General features: G+C 46.6%; 1 protein-coding gene across 1 annotated transcript in view; it reads left to right on the top strand.

Annotated features, from left to right (window-relative positions):
• Positions 1–17,203, top strand: part of LOC119431596 (A disintegrin and metalloproteinase with thrombospondin motifs 9-like) — a 372,677-nt gene that overhangs the window by 340,107 nt on the left and 15,367 nt on the right. The window contains exons 28-33 of the mRNA XM_049657933.1: positions 2,909–3,073; positions 3,980–4,147; positions 7,350–7,520; positions 10,961–11,233; positions 12,462–12,603; positions 15,265–15,451. Of these exons, the coding sequence (XP_049513890.1) occupies positions 2,909–3,073; positions 3,980–4,147; positions 7,350–7,520; positions 10,961–11,233; positions 12,462–12,603; positions 15,265–15,451 (1,106 nt within the window). The remainder of the gene's footprint in view (positions 1–2,908; positions 3,074–3,979; positions 4,148–7,349; positions 7,521–10,960; positions 11,234–12,461; positions 12,604–15,264; positions 15,452–17,203) is intronic.

The raw sequence follows: 17,203 nt of genomic DNA, 5'->3' as shown, positions 1-17,203 counted from the left end.
AGGTTTATAGTACCTCTTCAGATTGAGCCCCACCATATACCGGTTTTAGAAATTAATCTGAAAATAAACTTCACGCTGATTTTTCAAGGTTACCTTTTTTGTTTTTATTGTGATAGCAATTATATGGCTACTCCAGGCTAAATTCAGCCGTAGCCGTCATCGGCGTCAGCCAGCGTTGCCCCGAGGTTCCGCATTAGATCAAAGTGCAATAACATCACAGCCGGGCACCGTATGCTTTACATGCGAGGGAAAGGATGCAAGTGTGAGCCGAGAAGGATGGTGGCTTGATGAAGGATGATGGCATCTTATCGCACACGCAAGGGGGAGGGGTGGGGAGATGTGCTCCCACCAGGAAGGCCGGGGCCGGGTAGGGGGCGGGTTCGCGCCCCTCATCTTTTCTTCTGCAGCTGCGGCTGAGCGCGGCCGCGCGCGTCTTATCTTTGAAGTAATCTGCGTTGGGTTTGAATGTTCGGCCACCCGAGTGAGCTGTGGCTTCCTGTGTACTGTGTTCTCTTACGCCTAGTTCGCGTTGAAGTCAGAGGCAGCACAAAGGGGATTTCGCTTGCCGCTGATGTCGCTCTTCACCACGCCAGCATTCTGGCAGCGAGTGTCCGTGGTCATCGAGTCAAATGTGTTCATGTTTTGCCTGTGCGCACTGACACCTGTGCTTGTTTGTTTAGTTAGTAAGTGAATGGTTACAGCTGTTTATATAGCTGGTAAAATTACTAACATTGCTTTGTATAGGTGTCTAATAATTCGCTATCGCAATCAATGTCTTGCCTTTCGGGCGAAACTGCGACATGTTTTTTTATTGTCGTCAAACATTTCGACCCTATTTGCTGTCAGTTATTAGATTTCTCTGTTAAGCATGCAGTTCTGTGTTGCTGTGTCATTGTGCAATAACACATACGCTTATCAAAGTACAATTATTCTATTTACACATCACAGCTGTTAGATGAACAAATTCAATACAGTAACTGTTGCAGTAACTGCACTGTAGTGCTGCAGTATATAAAGAGTGCTGGAGGGAATGTAAGTGATCAGGGCAGATGCACATTTAATAGGTTTCGTTTTCTTTCCTGAATGGACCACCGTGCAATTATTTGATTTCTAGAAATAGTTGCTATTTTCTAGTCATTTTATAAGTGTATTCATGATCCTTTATTGTCAAGCCAGTGGCAATGTTTTGAACACTTGTATATGACTTCCGTAACTGTACGAGCTCATCACGCTGGCAACCAGCTCGCTTCATCACATGACCACTGGAGAGGTGAGGTAACGACATTTGTATATCGCCTGGTAGTCGCTTATAGCCTTCACTGACTTCCTGTTTTATGCACGTTGCGTCAGGCCATGAACTTTGGACTTGCTATGTGAAGCTTGCACACATAAACGCGGAGCTTGCTTCTGGTCAGCACACTTATGAGACATGAAAAATTCATATATCTTAGCAATTCCTCGAAATGTACATGGAATCGCCCAACTCTTTAGTCGTCTGGTGCTTGGCCTAATTCAACTAGGGAGAAAATTAGAAACATATTCTACCTATGGAGCAGATGTGAAGAGTGCTCTGAGGTAAAGAAATCCATATAAATTATTTCATAATATTATCATATTTTGAACTCTATATTTCAGCACAAATATTCCTTTGTCATGGGGATAGTTAGTCGTAGACTAAAACATCTGCTTTCAAAAAGCCAGTAAGATGCCTTTAAAACACAAGCCTGCAATACACATCAGTTACTGTTGGGGCCAGTAGCGCACCCAGGATCTCTGCCAGGGGGGGTTGACAGTTTGCCAATACCATCTAAACAGCACTAATTTCGATTTCTTCACTGGGAATTGTCAAAAAATGCGCTTTTTGCGAGTGTGAAAACGATTGCGCGTCTTACGTCTTAGTTGCAGTACTCAAATGCGTAAGGAAAGAAAAGGGGTTAAACAAAAGGGGGGTTAAGTCGGCCTCGGGGGGGGTTACAACCCCCGAATCCCCCCCCGTCGGTGCGGCACTGGTTGCGGCATCCGGCACTTGTGCGGAAAAGATATATAGTTCCCTTTACAACCTCAAAGTGAAATTAACAAAACAAAAAACAAAAAAAAAGTGATTCTCCAGAAAATTAACTGTTTGTGCAGTTTGGGTGCCAGTCTACAGAAAATGCATTTTCGCTGCGCATTCTACGTAATCGACAAATCTGCTGTTGCTACGCACGGCTTTACGCTTCTTCAAAGATCTGCTCTGCAGCCCTAGTAGTGTACGCATTTCGTATGCATGCTCGCAGATGATGCATATGCAAAAAATGTGCACACTTGTTTAGGTTTTCTTGTACGTTGTGAGTGTCCACAGTAAGCTCTTTACTGCAAAAGAAGTGCGAGCTTTAACACACAAAGTGTTTGAATGTAAAAGAAAATTACCCCGGTGACATTCAGCTTTCTTTTGACGCGCGTCAAGACGACGGGGAGTTGCAGTTTGGCAGGTCGCATGATGCATAGAGCAGATAACTACGTCTATTAAGGTCGCAGAATGGATGCTCAAGAGAAAAAGTGCAGCCGAGGATGGAGGAAGATTGTGTGCTGTTATGAGATAATGGAAATTGTCACTGAAAAAGGCCTTCGTCCTGCAGGGAACATAACAGGTCATAATGATGATGATGGTATTTGGATAGCGTCTGTTATGGTCAGACTGTGGCTTTAATTTTATTTCTTGAATATTTCGGCTGCTTAAGAAATGCCTGAATGAACAGACAACTGTGGCTTGACTGGATTGACAAGACCGTTTGAGACGAGGGGGATGTCCTAAATAATGACACACTCGAGACAGTAACGTGCGCTGAACATACCCGCACTGCCACTATTCCATCGTGGCTAAGAATCACTGCCCAACTAAGTTCCTCTCACCTCACCTCCGGTGCAGTGTTCGGTGACGTGTGGCAACGGCGTCATGAAGCGAAGCGTGGAGTGTGTCGACAGCTCCCTCCAGGCGGCACCCTACGCCAACTGCGAGGGTGACCCTCCCGAACACATCAAAGACTGCACGATGCGGGAGTGTCCCCGGTGGCAGCTGTCCCCATGGTCGCAGGTTGGTTGCGATTCTCGCAGACATAAGTGAATGTGACTTGCCCTGTGTTAACCTTAGTGCAAGTTAAGGGCGGTTGAGGCTCTCATTGTGGTGGCAGGCTCGTCGTTATAGTATCGCCTTAAATGCTATACGGGGAACGCGGGAGATGGGAATTCAAGACGAGGAGCAATACGAGAACAAGGTGACAGCATGGAGCCTACTGCAAGGTGAGGCTCCTGCTCTCACCTGGTTCTCGTGCTGCTCATCGTCTTAAATGCTATAGTGTCTTCAAACGCATTATGGCGTCGAGGAGTTCGCGATAATCGTTAGGCGAGTAAAGATCGTAGGTGCTGCCGTACTCTAACGAGGCAGTAGGGCGTGGCATCATGCAGGTACTAGTAGCAGTAGTCAGTAGCATTGGCACAGTAGTGATCGCCATATCTTTTATGTGACGTACGAGCCACGTTAGTGCCGTTAACATAACTAAACGACACGTTCATTATAATTTATCGAAAAGGAGGAAAGAGATGCTCGTAAGTGTGATACCGTTACGACAACCGATAAGACGACACACGCATGCTATGTGTTTATTGGAATGTTCAGACTTACGTGGTTCCGCATAGCCTACTTGTTTGCAAATTAACTAATGCAGAAACCACGAGATGAACGGCCTCGTCGTCTCGAAGGTGCTTGCATTCATTTAACATAACGATAGCTGGAAAATGTGTAGATAAGGACACTTCACTGGGAAACTTGGTACTTCACTGAACGAGAGTATGCTAGTGAACTTGCGAGAAGGTCTCCTTCATATGGTCCCGATATATTGTTTGTTATACATTCAGGACATTTCGTTTTTCGCTTCCATGTCTTTTCGTCATTGCTCGGGCTTCCGTGTAACGCCGCTTCACCTGTGAAACCTGCTCGCAGTGTTCTGCGCCGTGCGGCAATGGGACACAGAAGCGGGTGGCCCGCTGTATGCGCCGCGGCGTCGAGGTGAGCAACCTCGAGTGCCATGGCAAGAGACCGGAGACCCAGGTTCGAACCTGCAACCTGCGTACCTGCCACTACCGGTGGAAGAAGAAACGGTGGGGCCGCGTGAGTATAGCTGTGCTCACTGTTTCGAAAAAAGCTACGGAGCCGGAAACTTGTAGTTGTTGATGACACCAGGGTGAAGGCTTGTTACATAGATTGATGTAAGTTTACCTATGTTCCACGGGTCTTGTGACCTACCGTTTCCATGTTTTATGCTGGACAAGTTTACCTGTAATCAAATAACTCATTATTTGTTACCGTATAACTTGCCGTATAATGAATACGTATAACCGGCGTCTCCATACTGCACCAATTATGCCGCCTCGAAAAAAAAAAGTTGGAGTGGGAGAGTATTCAAAGTTTTCAATACTAGTTGAGTATTTCGCACTAATTATTCGTATTCAAAGAGGAACTATGCAGGCATTTTCAAATATTGAAAAATCACCAAATATTTCACAACAACCGACTGGTAAAGCAAGGTTACGGTTCTGTCTGCTAAGCAAATTATCGCAAGTTATCAGAATTGAAACAACGGCAAACATTTTCGAAGCAATGCAGAAGCAAAATAGGTAATGCAAGCCCTGTTATTGGTTTTGCTGCTGAAGCTTAATGAAAACCTGCGATTATTGCTTGAATTATGTCATTTATTGTTTCATGGCAGTCTAGTCATGCAGCACTTTTATATTTTTTAGGCTACAACCAGTCACTTTTCTCTTGCAATGGATATTTTCCATGTGCCTACAGTACATGATTGCTTCAACAACTTTTGTTTTTGTTTTTATTTTTCTAAAATTCTGATTTATTTTTCAGCAGCCATTTATTCTGTGCTTTTGGAAAGATAGTCATAGAACAGTTATTCATTCTTGGAGAGCTTGCTTGCAAACCATGCTCAAAAAGTGGTTGAGCAGTTATTCGTATAATATCTTAATGACAAATTACTAATCTGGTTTAAAAATGATTTGTACTGATAAAGTTAGCTGTCTTTTTCAACTAGTCAGCGCAAGCATTTTACCTAATTATATCGCAATAAATATTTTTACTGTAAACATGTGAGTCTGCGTCTCACTATTCAATATTCGATGTGACACCTACTATTCGTATTCGATTCGTATTCGAAAAAGTTAATATTCGCTCAGCTCTAAAACGCTGACCTAGTAAAACTTGTAATGAGATATGAATATGAACATTACATTAGCTGAAATCTGATTCCTAAAGGTCCACAAGGCTTTACAAGGAAAATCTTTAGCTGAGGCTGGAGTCTTCACGGAGGTCGATTCAGTTTGTATAGCCTTACATGAAGACTGTCGGAAACTTTGAGAAAGCTCTTTGCCAGCTGGCGCGGTGACTGGCCACACAGCACATTTTCATTGCAGAGTTGTTAAGTACAGGCTTCAAAATTTTACCAAGGAGTCCTCTGTGATTTCGCTAATATTCCACCAGCAGCACTACATCACTAGCACATATCGCACGCCGCATCGTACCAGCAACATCGTACTACACGGTGCGTCCGATGCTGCACACGAGGCTTCTGGAAGATACCGTATAGACTTGTGTAGGGGCTGTACTTTTTTTCACAATTTTGACGAGTTGCGGCCCTTACACGAGACCGAACATTTTGGTCAAAATGGTTCCAGTCACTAGCCGGCGTCTTGTGCACACCCCAGGCTTTGTGCTATCACCATCTAGTAGCATCATTCAGAAGTACGCAGCGCGCTAACATTCGTCGATGCGCCCGCGGGGCATGGGGACATCGAACGCAATTGCCTCACCATTGGGAATTTTTTTCTCCAAATTTTGGGGCTGCCAAGTTTGGGGTGCGGCCCTTACACAGTCTATAAGGTGATAGAACCTGTTGGAACCCGGTGGCTTTAAGCTTATTCACAGTTGTCGGTATGACTGGCCACATGGCGGATGACTCGCGGCATCGTACCACGCTCTCCGCTGACTGTGATCTGGCTTCACGGCAGTAAGGATCGCATTGCCGTGAAGCGAGGCAAACGTTGTGTTGTGTTCAAATCCCGCATTTTTTTGTGGCACCCCGCAGAAATATCTGCGTATATCTTGCTTCCTTGCCCTATACTTTCATTTATGGAACTTTCTCTGGGTTTAGTATTAGCCAGAGTTGCAGTTTTCTATACGCTGGTTGAGGGAAGACTGATGATGGGTCGTTGTAGACATCTGACTGTGAATAGGGCCAGAATGCTTGCGCATGCATCGCGAAGGCGACTTCAATCTGTATTGGCAACAGGGACAATAGCAAAAATTAGTTGAGGGCTGTGTGGAGTTCCAAACCAAGTGCAATAGGTTGATGGAAGGGGTGCGCGAAATGCTAGATTAGGGGAAAATGTCTCAGCTTCTTGGTCTCAAATTGTAGCACCGACGTTCGTGCAGGCTTGAAACTATTAGTAATCTATTGTTGAGCGTGAGTTTATAATGCATAACGTTTCGCACACCATGGCTGACAGCATCATCTCCACAATATAAACATGAGTGTTGGATCTGAGTCTCCTTTTGTCAACGACGTCAATGGGTATACGCAGTTTCATATGAAAGGGGAAATGAGCCTGTCACTGGTGCCATATTGAATGACATCCCGTGATAGTAAACCAGTCGGGATTATAAGAAATGGTTGCTGTAGCGGGATGTTCACTATAAGGGAAATCACTCGAAACAGCCAACTAAATTACTTAAACATTCGCAGCATTTTTTTTTGGCCCATGAAGAAAGGGCAAAAACAATAACAAAACATCAATTGCATTTCACAAGTAAATTTGACCATAGAAACTGCGACAGTGATCATCGGTGACTAGGTTGTGGCGGATGTTGATAGGAATTTTCGTCGGGTTGCTCAGGCAGACTGTGTTTGACATCAAGAATTTATCTTTCTCTTGCAGTGTAAGCCACTGCCGTGGCTCGGTGGCTATGGTGGTATGCTCTGAGCACGAGTTCGAGGTTTCGATTCCCGGGCTGCATTTAGATGGGGCGTAATGAAAGAACGCTTTGCACCGTACTTTGGGTGCACGTTAAATAACACTGAACGATTAAAATTCATCTGGAGTCCTCTACTACGGTGTTCTTCACAGCCCACTGTGCAGCTTCGGGACATTACACCCCAAAATAATAATTAAATAATGATAGTATCACCATTGTTTTTTTTTAATGACGTCGTTCTGCAGAGTCAAACCAGCTTGCAAGAGAGTAGAAAGGGAGTTCCTTTGCCGACCCACAGTGCTTCAGTGCTTGACTCCCTTTCTATTGTGCCCAGTGCTCAGCGACATGCGGAGGCGGCCATCAGACGCGCTTCGTGTCTTGTGTGGACCGGAACGAGCGGGAGGCTGAAGATCGTTACTGCGCCCCCCAGCGGCGACCCAAGGTGGTGCGCAACTGTGCCGCCCAGCCGTGCCCCTTCGTGTGGAGGACATCCGACTGGTCCGAGGTTGGTCCTGCCTCCTCCCCCCGTATTTTATTGTTACAGCAATGATATGTGCACTTACGCGAATTTTCGCTGTCACCGTGATGTTCAGTGTGAAGTCCAAAATGCGAGGACCCGCCGCGGTGGCTCAGTCAGCCAAGGCGTCGCGCTGCTGAGCGCGAGGTCGCGGGATCGAATCCCGGCTGCGGTGGCCGCATTTCAATGGAGGCGAAATGCAAAAACGCCCGTATGCTTGCGTTAAAGAACCCCTGGTGGTCAAAATGAATCCGGAACGCTCCACTACAGCGTGCCTCATAATCAGAACTGGTTTTGGCATGTAAAACCCCAGAAAGAAGAAAATGCAAGGAGAACGAGCTGCTCCCGGCGGCATCTGCTGAGGCTGCGAGGGCGAGCGCAGTGCTTGTGTGAGCCTAGAAGGATGGTGGCTTGATGCGTGTCGTCTTCCCACGCGCACTCCCAATGTTGGAGGTAACGTGATTGAGTGCGCACGAGGGGAGGAGAGCGCGCAGGTCCTCTTCGCCGGCCGCGACTTTACAATTGCTAGGCAGCACAGCGGGGCATGACATTTCAGGAATCGCCCGACGTTTGTGCACAGTCGCGAGTAAGAGCAGGTGCGAGAGAGAAAGTCTGGGGGCTTTTGCCCACTGAATATCTGACTTTGCCTAGGTACCAGGGAGAAGTTTCTTAACTTGTTTTGTATGCGCTTGTCCCTAGGCTGCCGGCACTGAGGGTTAAGGTACTTCGAACAGACTTGCTGCAGGACATGACGTCAAGACAATCCGATGGAGCTGATGTCGCATCAGTGCACGAAAAAAAAGTTGCCACATTGCAGGGAATTTTCTGAGCAGGCAAGATGGCCTAATTTTCAACAATTGTTTGCCAAAGATTTTGCTTTTGCGCAAGGGCTGATCCGCGAAAAAAAAGGAAGTGTCACTGTATACTGTTCTGCCTTTTTGCCAGTACTAGGCGTGTTTACAAACATGAATTCATGTTGAATTGATGAATACATTCATAGTCACGGCTTCGGAAGAGCAGAGACGAACTGCGCAGATCAATACTCAAGGCAGTATTTGCATGATGTCACGAACATCACATTGTGCTGTTCTCAGCCCTTGGAATGCTGATGCAATAAATTGGGGCAAGATTAAAAGATCAAGATGGGCACCTTTTTACCGCGCTAGATCTAAAACACCAAGACAGCTGTGACAACGTCGGTGCATGCATTCGCGTGACGCCGCCTACACCATAGTATTCCATTTAGAACTTCTACAATGCTGATGCAGATAGGCGGGTCGAGATAACGCGCAAGTTTTCATGTGGCAAGCTTTTTATCATTATAGAGGCTGTAATGCCGTAAGGCAAGATTTTTATCATTATAGCGGCTGTAATGCTGTCAAGGCATGCCCGCTACAGGCTTGACACTGTGCACATGGTTTTGTTTATCTGACAATGCTCATGTGGCAAAAGATGACAGAGCTGACTTTGACTTTCTACGAAGTGTGCACAGTGTGATGGTTGAGAGTCTGAGTAATCACAAAGAAATGTTGCTAAATTTGTATCACTGTTTCCAGGTGGGATCTACTCTACAAAGATTATATGTTCAATTGTTAGGCCAAGCATATTGTGCTTCTAGCGAATGCAGAGTACCTCCTCTGCCGATGTTGCGATGGTAACAAAGAGAATGGCAGAAGCGGGTTTCACCACGAGTCGTCTCTGACGATCACGACACAGTACAGTTGTTAGTCGGGTGTGTTGGTACGACGACATAAAATGGCAAGAAGCACAAAAGCGAGAAAAGGGATTAAGGGAGCAGATGACATTTCCAACTAAAGTTTAAGTTACAGTTACAACTAAAGTTACAACTAAAGTTTCCAACTAAAGCGTAGGGTTGAAAAGTTTAGACAGAGGAAAAGAAGATTTAACAAGAATGTAGGATTAACACCCCCTCCCTTGCGTACTTTGTAATCCCACAGTCACTCATGTAATCATATTTTCATGTGTGTATGTGTTTTGTCTTTACATTGTTTCCTCTGCCTTTGTTACCACTGCGCAATAAACTTGAGTTGGAAGTGAACACCCACGCCGTCTGTTACCTTAATCTTTTGTCCTGCTTTTGCACCGTTTGTCATTGTATGTCTGACGATCACGTTTCAGTGCGTGCACTTTGCATGGATACGTGCTTTGCTAACTTTGTGGGTTCACCAAAACAAGAATGTTGAGTCTCTTTCACGTTAAATCTAAATTTAATTTTTTGTATTGAGAATTCCAACGTAGCATTTTGCGCGAAGCCTTGTGGCGTACCGCCAAAGCCTGATCAATGGTTATGTGCGAGTACTACGTCACAGTGCCGTTGCATAATTTGCGGTACCGCATTTACACGAAAAAAAGGGTCTTTTCGAACTATATCATAACTTACTCTTTTGAACAGCGACACGCAGTCCATAGGCCTGACTCTGGAGAGCATGACGTTGGGCTAGTTGGCAGTGCAAGCTGAGGCTTGAATGAAAGGAACCCCGGACAAGTGGAACTTGCAAATTACTTTACTTGGTGAAAGAGGAATACGGGGATGATAATGCTTGCACAAAAGCTATCGAACATGCTACTTTTCGCATCCACAAGGGCAGAGAAAAAGCTGTAAGCTTATGCAATACAAGGGCACATTATAGTATATCTAAACAGCCATATCTAAATACTTGGATTGATCATTATTTGAAATAGATGGGAGGCTGATACACCTTCATCTTGTTTGTTTATCAAGTATGCTTCTGTCAACTTCCCGATTAGCACTGAGAGTGAGGCCAATGTAGGCCCAATGTAGGTCTAACGTACCTGATACAATACAAGGCCGATTTGGCTCCTCGTCGAGCTTACGTTGGCTGTGTTTGTGTTGCTAGTTTTACGGCCAGTATTGGTCAACTTTTTTCTAAGGATCCGCGTTGTTCTTGCTACTGTAGCAAAGAGAGACGCTAGTCTCTCTTCGGGGCCCTTACCGTGTCGTCGAACGCGCATTTCCTATGAATTATGTCATCGAACCAGTTGAAACGTCTTTGAACCAGCGCCGTCGTGGACGAGACATTGTCCATGTCGACCACCTCAAGCCATACTACAATCCTGTCATCCTGACAAGCTGTTAGGTTGCTGGACGGCTCCCTTATCACTCCCGGGGTAATTGTAGCGAAGAGAGACGCTAGTGGGTCCAGGCTCTAGTGGGCCCAGACGCTAGTGGGTCCAGCGCTTTTGTTCGGCAACGGCACTCGTGCTTGAAAGCTGTGTCTCATTTGACTATCACAGCTGCACTGCTCCGAGCTTTATTAAACCCTTTACACTACGAGTAAAGTCATTTTCGAGTTGCGCCTGGCCCCTCGGCTCTTCATCTCTTGGCTGTGCGATCATGCGTATTAGATGCAAGCCTGACCCCGTGCCACTGGCTTTGCCTCCTGCAGTGCAGTCGCACTTGTGGCGAAGGGTTCCAGAAGCGCTCGGTCACCTGCCACAAGGTGAACGCTTACGGCTGGGTGGACCCGACTCCACTGACCCACAGCGCGGCAGAGCGCCTGAGTGCCCTGGAGGCTGAGTCATCGCCTTTCTACCATGGGTCTCAGGAACGGCGTGGCCCGCACTACTGCTCGAGCCAAGAGAAGCCGCCCAACTCACGTACCTGTATGGTCGGACACTGTGGCGAGGGAGTCTTCTGGAGGCCCGGGCCGTGGACACCGGTCAGTGCACTTGGCTTCTGGATTTCGCTGCTTGACTATGGGGAGCACAAACCGTGAGATGTCAAATGAATAGTCTTCCAAAATGAGCTTGGCTCTTGCCTTTTTTTTTGATGTGAAACAGACCTGCTCTGAAAATGTTTGATGTGCTAGTGTCGTCGTTGGGACTTTCACTGAGAAATGGCAGTAGTGCAACAATTGTTTCCCGTCGATGGTTGGCAGAGAGGGAAGGAAGATGGGTTTCAAAGCTGCCAGCACCATCTTCACCGCAGTATGTTGCCTCATCTTTAAAGACGGATTATTTTTGAGCTACTTGACCGTCATGAGAACTCCGATGGCTTCATCACACATTGAATTTAGTTTTGGTCAACAATATTTGGGAGCTCAAAAACGTTTTATTGTGTATGGCCTGACGGCGTTGTGCATGCCTTTGGTATGTTCAACGGATTGATGCGAGGACCAGAGGCACATGCAAGTAGAGTTGACTTTCCTCAACTACTTGCTGTTTGCTTTGAAGACAAGCAGATAAGTGTCAAGAATCACTCAGCTCCTCCACTAGCCCCTCAAATGCTTGTGTGCATTGGCATTATGTGTTTATAAATGGCAAGAGTAATCTAAAATCGATGGGAGAGGCCTCCGTCCTGTAGTGGACATAAGATAGGCTGGTGATGATAAAAAAAAAGGAGTTAAAATAGGAGCATAGTAGGAGTTGAGAGCATAATTGGGCCAGGTTTCTCTGAAAGGAGCACCAGGGTCATTGTGAACATTCTACCTGCGGGGACAAAGCCAGCTAATGTGCTAAAGGGCAGGTCACGTGAGGCGGCTCTTTTTAACCAGCTAAAGCATAACTGGTATGGCGGTTGTATGGTTTGTGCAGCTAACCACCGTAGGGCTAACGGGCTCGACGTCTGACATGTCCCTAGGATGCTGCGAGGCAGATCTTGCACGCCGCCCTGACAATCTGTCATGATGAATGTTTCTCAGCCTGCAGCGCAAAACTTGTTTCAGTCTAACGGAAGAACATTGTTGCATTTCTGCGGAACCAAAAAAGAAATGACCGGCCAGTTTAGAAGAAACACCGTGTTTTATCTTCCAGCATGTTATCCGTGTCACTAAATTGCAAACCCGTATTCTCGTTTGACCAGTCTAAACACTGAATTGGGATTCTTCATGCAGGTGCATCGTGCTCACTTTGATTCCTTTTCTTTTTCATCTTTTTCCTGATCACCAGTGCTCAACAAGCTGTGGACCAGGGAAACAGAAGCGGCGCCTCCGCTGCTACGACCAGCGGAACAAGCGAGTCAACAACAGTCACTGCAGCAGCGCGCTCAAGAAGAGGATCAAGCGGAAGCGGCGGTGCTTTTTGCGACCATGTGAGTGATTCCCATCTGCTTAATAATAAGGAGGCTTAGCATAGCGTACAAATGCAACAACGTTGTCATATATGTGCATACCAGTAACGCAGCTCTTTGAGCAGCAGTGCTAGTAGTGACACATTCTCTCAGAAAAAGGGGAGTGTGCAGATATACTTTCTGAATGATATCGCCCTGGAAGCAGTGCTGTCTGCCAGTAGTCCGCAATTACCCTTTCACCTTTAAACACGTCCCGATTAAGCATCCTAGCAAACTTGCCGGTCGGAGCTTTTACATTTTACGGTGTCCTAGTGCACGTCTTAAGGCCGTAAATACAAAAAAAGATGACGGAGTACGTAAGAACAGAAGAGGACAAACTGATGTGTTCTACAGCACCTAATTACGCAAAGTCACACATGCCCCCCCCCCCCCTCATGTACGTACGTATGCAAATGGCAGTACACTGGCACGCCAGCACTTTTCCGTAGAGATATTCCACTTTCTCTCTTTACCTAAACATCAATAGGATTAGGCTTGTGAAGGGCGCCAAGTCAAGATTAGTAGCACTTAACCCACGCATGGAAACCAAAGCTTATGTAAGTCATGTGCATGGATAAAGAAAGAAATTGTAGACTGACTGTTGAAACAATGCTGACAGTGTACTTAAACTGGGGTTGTGGGAATACTCGAACATCACCGAATCGAATAGCGAATGTTTGAGTAATTCATTTCGTGAATCGTATATAAACTATTCGATTTCTGTAATAATCGGTGCAGGGACCCGCGCAGTGCCGCGTGTCCCGTGCGCCACGTGGCACCTCGTGCTCAATCCCGCACAATCGAGCACCTCAATTTGTTGTTTTCGGCGCGGAAGGAGCCCCGAGCTCGCCGTGGACGGTGTGCCCCGGCTAACGCGGTTGCAGTCTTGGCTCCGTGAGCGCAGCTATGGCCTCGATGTCGGCTCGATGCGGCGATCGCACAGACAGCACCTGACGCAGCAATCCACAGGACGATGCAGAGTCGGCCGTGGCCGCTTCTATGGGTACAAAATTCGTTCAGCTCGACATGACTGATCGAAATGATAACAAAAGCAGCGCGTATTTAGTAAAATGCGAAAGCATGTGCTAAGATCGAGCTGATGAGACGCCAGAAGGCACGCAGGTGTCATTGGATGCGCGGCGACGAAGTTAACGCCGCTCTAACAGCCGTCCAGTTAAACCCCAGCCGTGATCTCGGTACCGATCACTGATGAACCGCCTGTACCAACATGGTATTGTTACGTGGAAGCACAGTAGGGAAGCAATTTACAGGGTGTATTTACAAGGGTAGCAAGCACCGGCAAAGATGGAAGCCAGCCAACATCAAGCAAGGCACGTCGTTGTCATCAGGTCAGGGAGTGGCCGCTTACGGGTACGTCCCACTAAATCCAAAGGTCGACATCATCTTCTTCGAGTAGCACGTAGTAATATTACAGCGGCAAGCATTCCGGGACGGCTTGCGGCCTGTGGCAAGCGGCGAATTTTTGTCACAGGCGCAGTGCCTAGGTCATTAGGCCTAATCAGCGCTGCTTCGTTGGACATCGACGATTAAAGTCAGGGTTTGGTGCCTAATCGGCACACATGTATTCGCAGCAGCCGCGACTCACCTGATTTGAGAATGTTTGACAGGTGGCAGCACCAACGATGGCTACGCGCGGAGCGGTGTTCGAGTCAGGTGATGCGCGGTCCATGCCTTCGTCTGTCGCGCAGATTGACCTTAGTATGAACCCACTTGCTGGTGGGAAAGCCCTTCCCTAATGTGGAGGTTAACTGCACGGAAAGCAAAACTTTCTATGCAGCAAAAATATTACCGTAACACACAGGCTCACTATTAAAATGAGAACCTCAGTGGTATTCAGAACAACATAACGTCACGAATTCTTCAGCTTAGGAAAAAAAGGCACTTGATTCTATTTAGAAGATGTTCTATTGATCAAAATATTTTCCACACCTTCATATGCTAGCACTGAGCTCTGATCAGTGCTGGCTTACTAATTTGGTGTTCAATATACAGAAATCAATGTCTTGATTTCTGTATAGCTAAGTTATTCATTGCTTCCTATATTTTTGTTATGCATTGCTAAGAGACACTCGAGTATGTGCAGCACCGTGTTATCTTGCATAAAATTTGCAAGCACTAAACTTTGCGATATTTGGAACATTGCGATATTTGGAACATTGCGATATTTGTAACTTTGAGATATTCGGAACTTTGAGATATTCGGAACTTTGAGATATTCGGAACTTTGAGATATTCGGAACTTTGAGATATTCGGAACTTTGAGATATTCGGAAATTTGTTGTACTCGGAAATTTGTTGTACTCGGAAATTTGTTATACTCGGAAATTTGTTATACTCGGAAATTTGTTATACTCGGAAATTTGTTATATTCAGAACTTTGAGATACCTGAAACTTTGTGATAGTATGAAACATTGTGATAGTATGAAACTTTGTGATAGCATGAAGCTTTGTAATAGTATGAAACTTTTGTAATAGCATAAACTTTGTGAACAATTCGATATTTGGCTTTTATTTCTTGATTCGATTATAAACCTACTGTTCGGTACTCGCACAGCATTAAACGCATTTTTCGCATAGTTTCAACTTCACCACTTGCACTTTCAACTTCACTTTCTTCGCAGGCACTGCGGTCAGCTGTGCTGAGGTGCAACGACGCGATGGCATCCGCGTGGACGGCGAGCAGAAGCTGTACGTTCGCGGCCGCCTGGTGAACGTGTACTGTGCGCGCATGAACACTTCGGAGCCACAGGAGTATCTGTCGCTCGCTAGCGGGGAGAGCAACAACTACTCCGAGGTCTATGGCAAGAGGTAAGCCTTTCCTCCCGCTCAATGACGTCACTAGGAAGGGGTTTGGATGCCTTACTGGGGTCAGCCCACTGAGTGGGTGCACTGTACAAAATGTGAGGAAAGAGTAGTTCACATAGTCGGGCTAGATGGTTGAAGTGAATATTGGAAAGATTGTGAAGTGCAGTATCTAGGTGCAAGATTGCTATTGAAGCGTGCATGTGACCATGTCTTGCCAATCAGATCATGTTGTTTTGCTATCCTCACTGTAAATACAGTTAAACCAGGATATAACGAAATTGACAAATTCCCGAAAAACTTCGTTATAAAGAGGATTTCGTTATATGAAGGTTCGGCACGAAAATTCGAAAAAGAACTGCTTACCGTATGTACTATCGCTCAAGATTTACTCTGAATACACTAAAGTTGCGATGAACAAAAAGTCCCAGTTTCGCCCAAAAGGCAAAGCATCGATTGCGACAGCAAATTAGCATACATTATATGAACTAAGGATAGTACAGTCAAACCTCATTAACACGTACCCGTTTAATGTGTAATTGCGGTTTAAATGTAGTCGTGAAGATTCCCCCACCCAGCCCCCATTGAACCCCATGTATTGGCTGACTGCTTAAGCCGTAGTCGCTCATTGCCCACCAAACAGTTAGTGTGTACTATTTTTCTTGTTCTACACGCACAGGCACAAAATCAGCAAAATCTCATGTGCGCAGGCGTTCGATTCTCAAGTTGCGACACCCGGACGACAGTCGCCAGTGATAGCGAACTTACAACATGGCCACCATGACGTATTTCCTGCTCGTACAGCTGTTGCCGATTGCCACACACAAAAGCATGGCCTTCGAGATAAGTTCTCGGTAACGCGGAGAAGCTGCCGGTAGGGGGTGCGAATTCGCTGTCGCCGTCGGAGTAGTAACCGTGCAGAAGCACATTTTATTGCGAAGCATATTTGTGCCGTCACTGTGGACGTCGCTTTGAGGTTCCAGCCTTATGCTGTGTGTTGTGTGTGAGTGAAACCTTGCGGGGGTCAGCCGACTCAATCTCGCGCGTGCGAGGAAGAAGGGGGGCGGAAGCACGCTTCTGCGCTAAGCAAGGCGGGGGAGGTGAGAAAGGGAGGCGTTTACTTCGACGGCGGGCACCGTATCTTGAAAGCGATCTGCGATGTGGAAAAAGTGTGCACCCACGTGGGCTTATCTTCAAAGCAAACTGCAGACAAGGTCAGTATCTTGTTTCTTCGTCGAAGCACTCATCCTTGGAATGTCACACCAGGTACTGGATGCGTGGACGCGTATTGTTTCGCACAAGCGCGAGGCGTCGGAAACAAAGAGCAAGCGACACGATGGCGTCGTAGCGTCGTATAGTGTCACCTAGTGTCAGGTTAGTGAAGTGAAGTGCAGAGACTTGCACAGTAACCAAAGAGTGGCGCTGCCAGCACGTTGGAAAAAAAAAAGTTTTTTTTTCCTTCGGCAACATTACCAGGAAAAGGAGAGTGCCAGCTTGGCGGGCTAGGCCAGCTGCAGCAAGCGGCGGGATCAGGTTTGAATGAAGGGAGGGGGAAAGGTCACGCCTGCGACGGCAAGATCGCCGGGTCGAGGGATGCAGGCCCGCCTCGTGCACGCTCGCACGCACACGTGCGCTCACTCTCGCCTCGCAGTAGCTGTGAATTTGAGCGCGCCAAGCGCGACGCCGCTGAATTCGACGCGGCGGTGAAGGTGCTTCTGGTTGCTGCTCGCGCAAAAATGACAAAATTTGGGGCGAAAT

Source organism: Dermacentor silvarum, chromosome 10, assembly GCF_013339745.2.
Source record: "Dermacentor silvarum isolate Dsil-2018 chromosome 10, BIME_Dsil_1.4, whole genome shotgun sequence".
Taxonomy (NCBI): domain Eukaryota; kingdom Metazoa; phylum Arthropoda; class Arachnida; order Ixodida; family Ixodidae; genus Dermacentor; species Dermacentor silvarum.
Note: the sequence above shows the minus strand (reverse complement) of the source record. Positions and strands in the feature narration are given on the sequence as shown.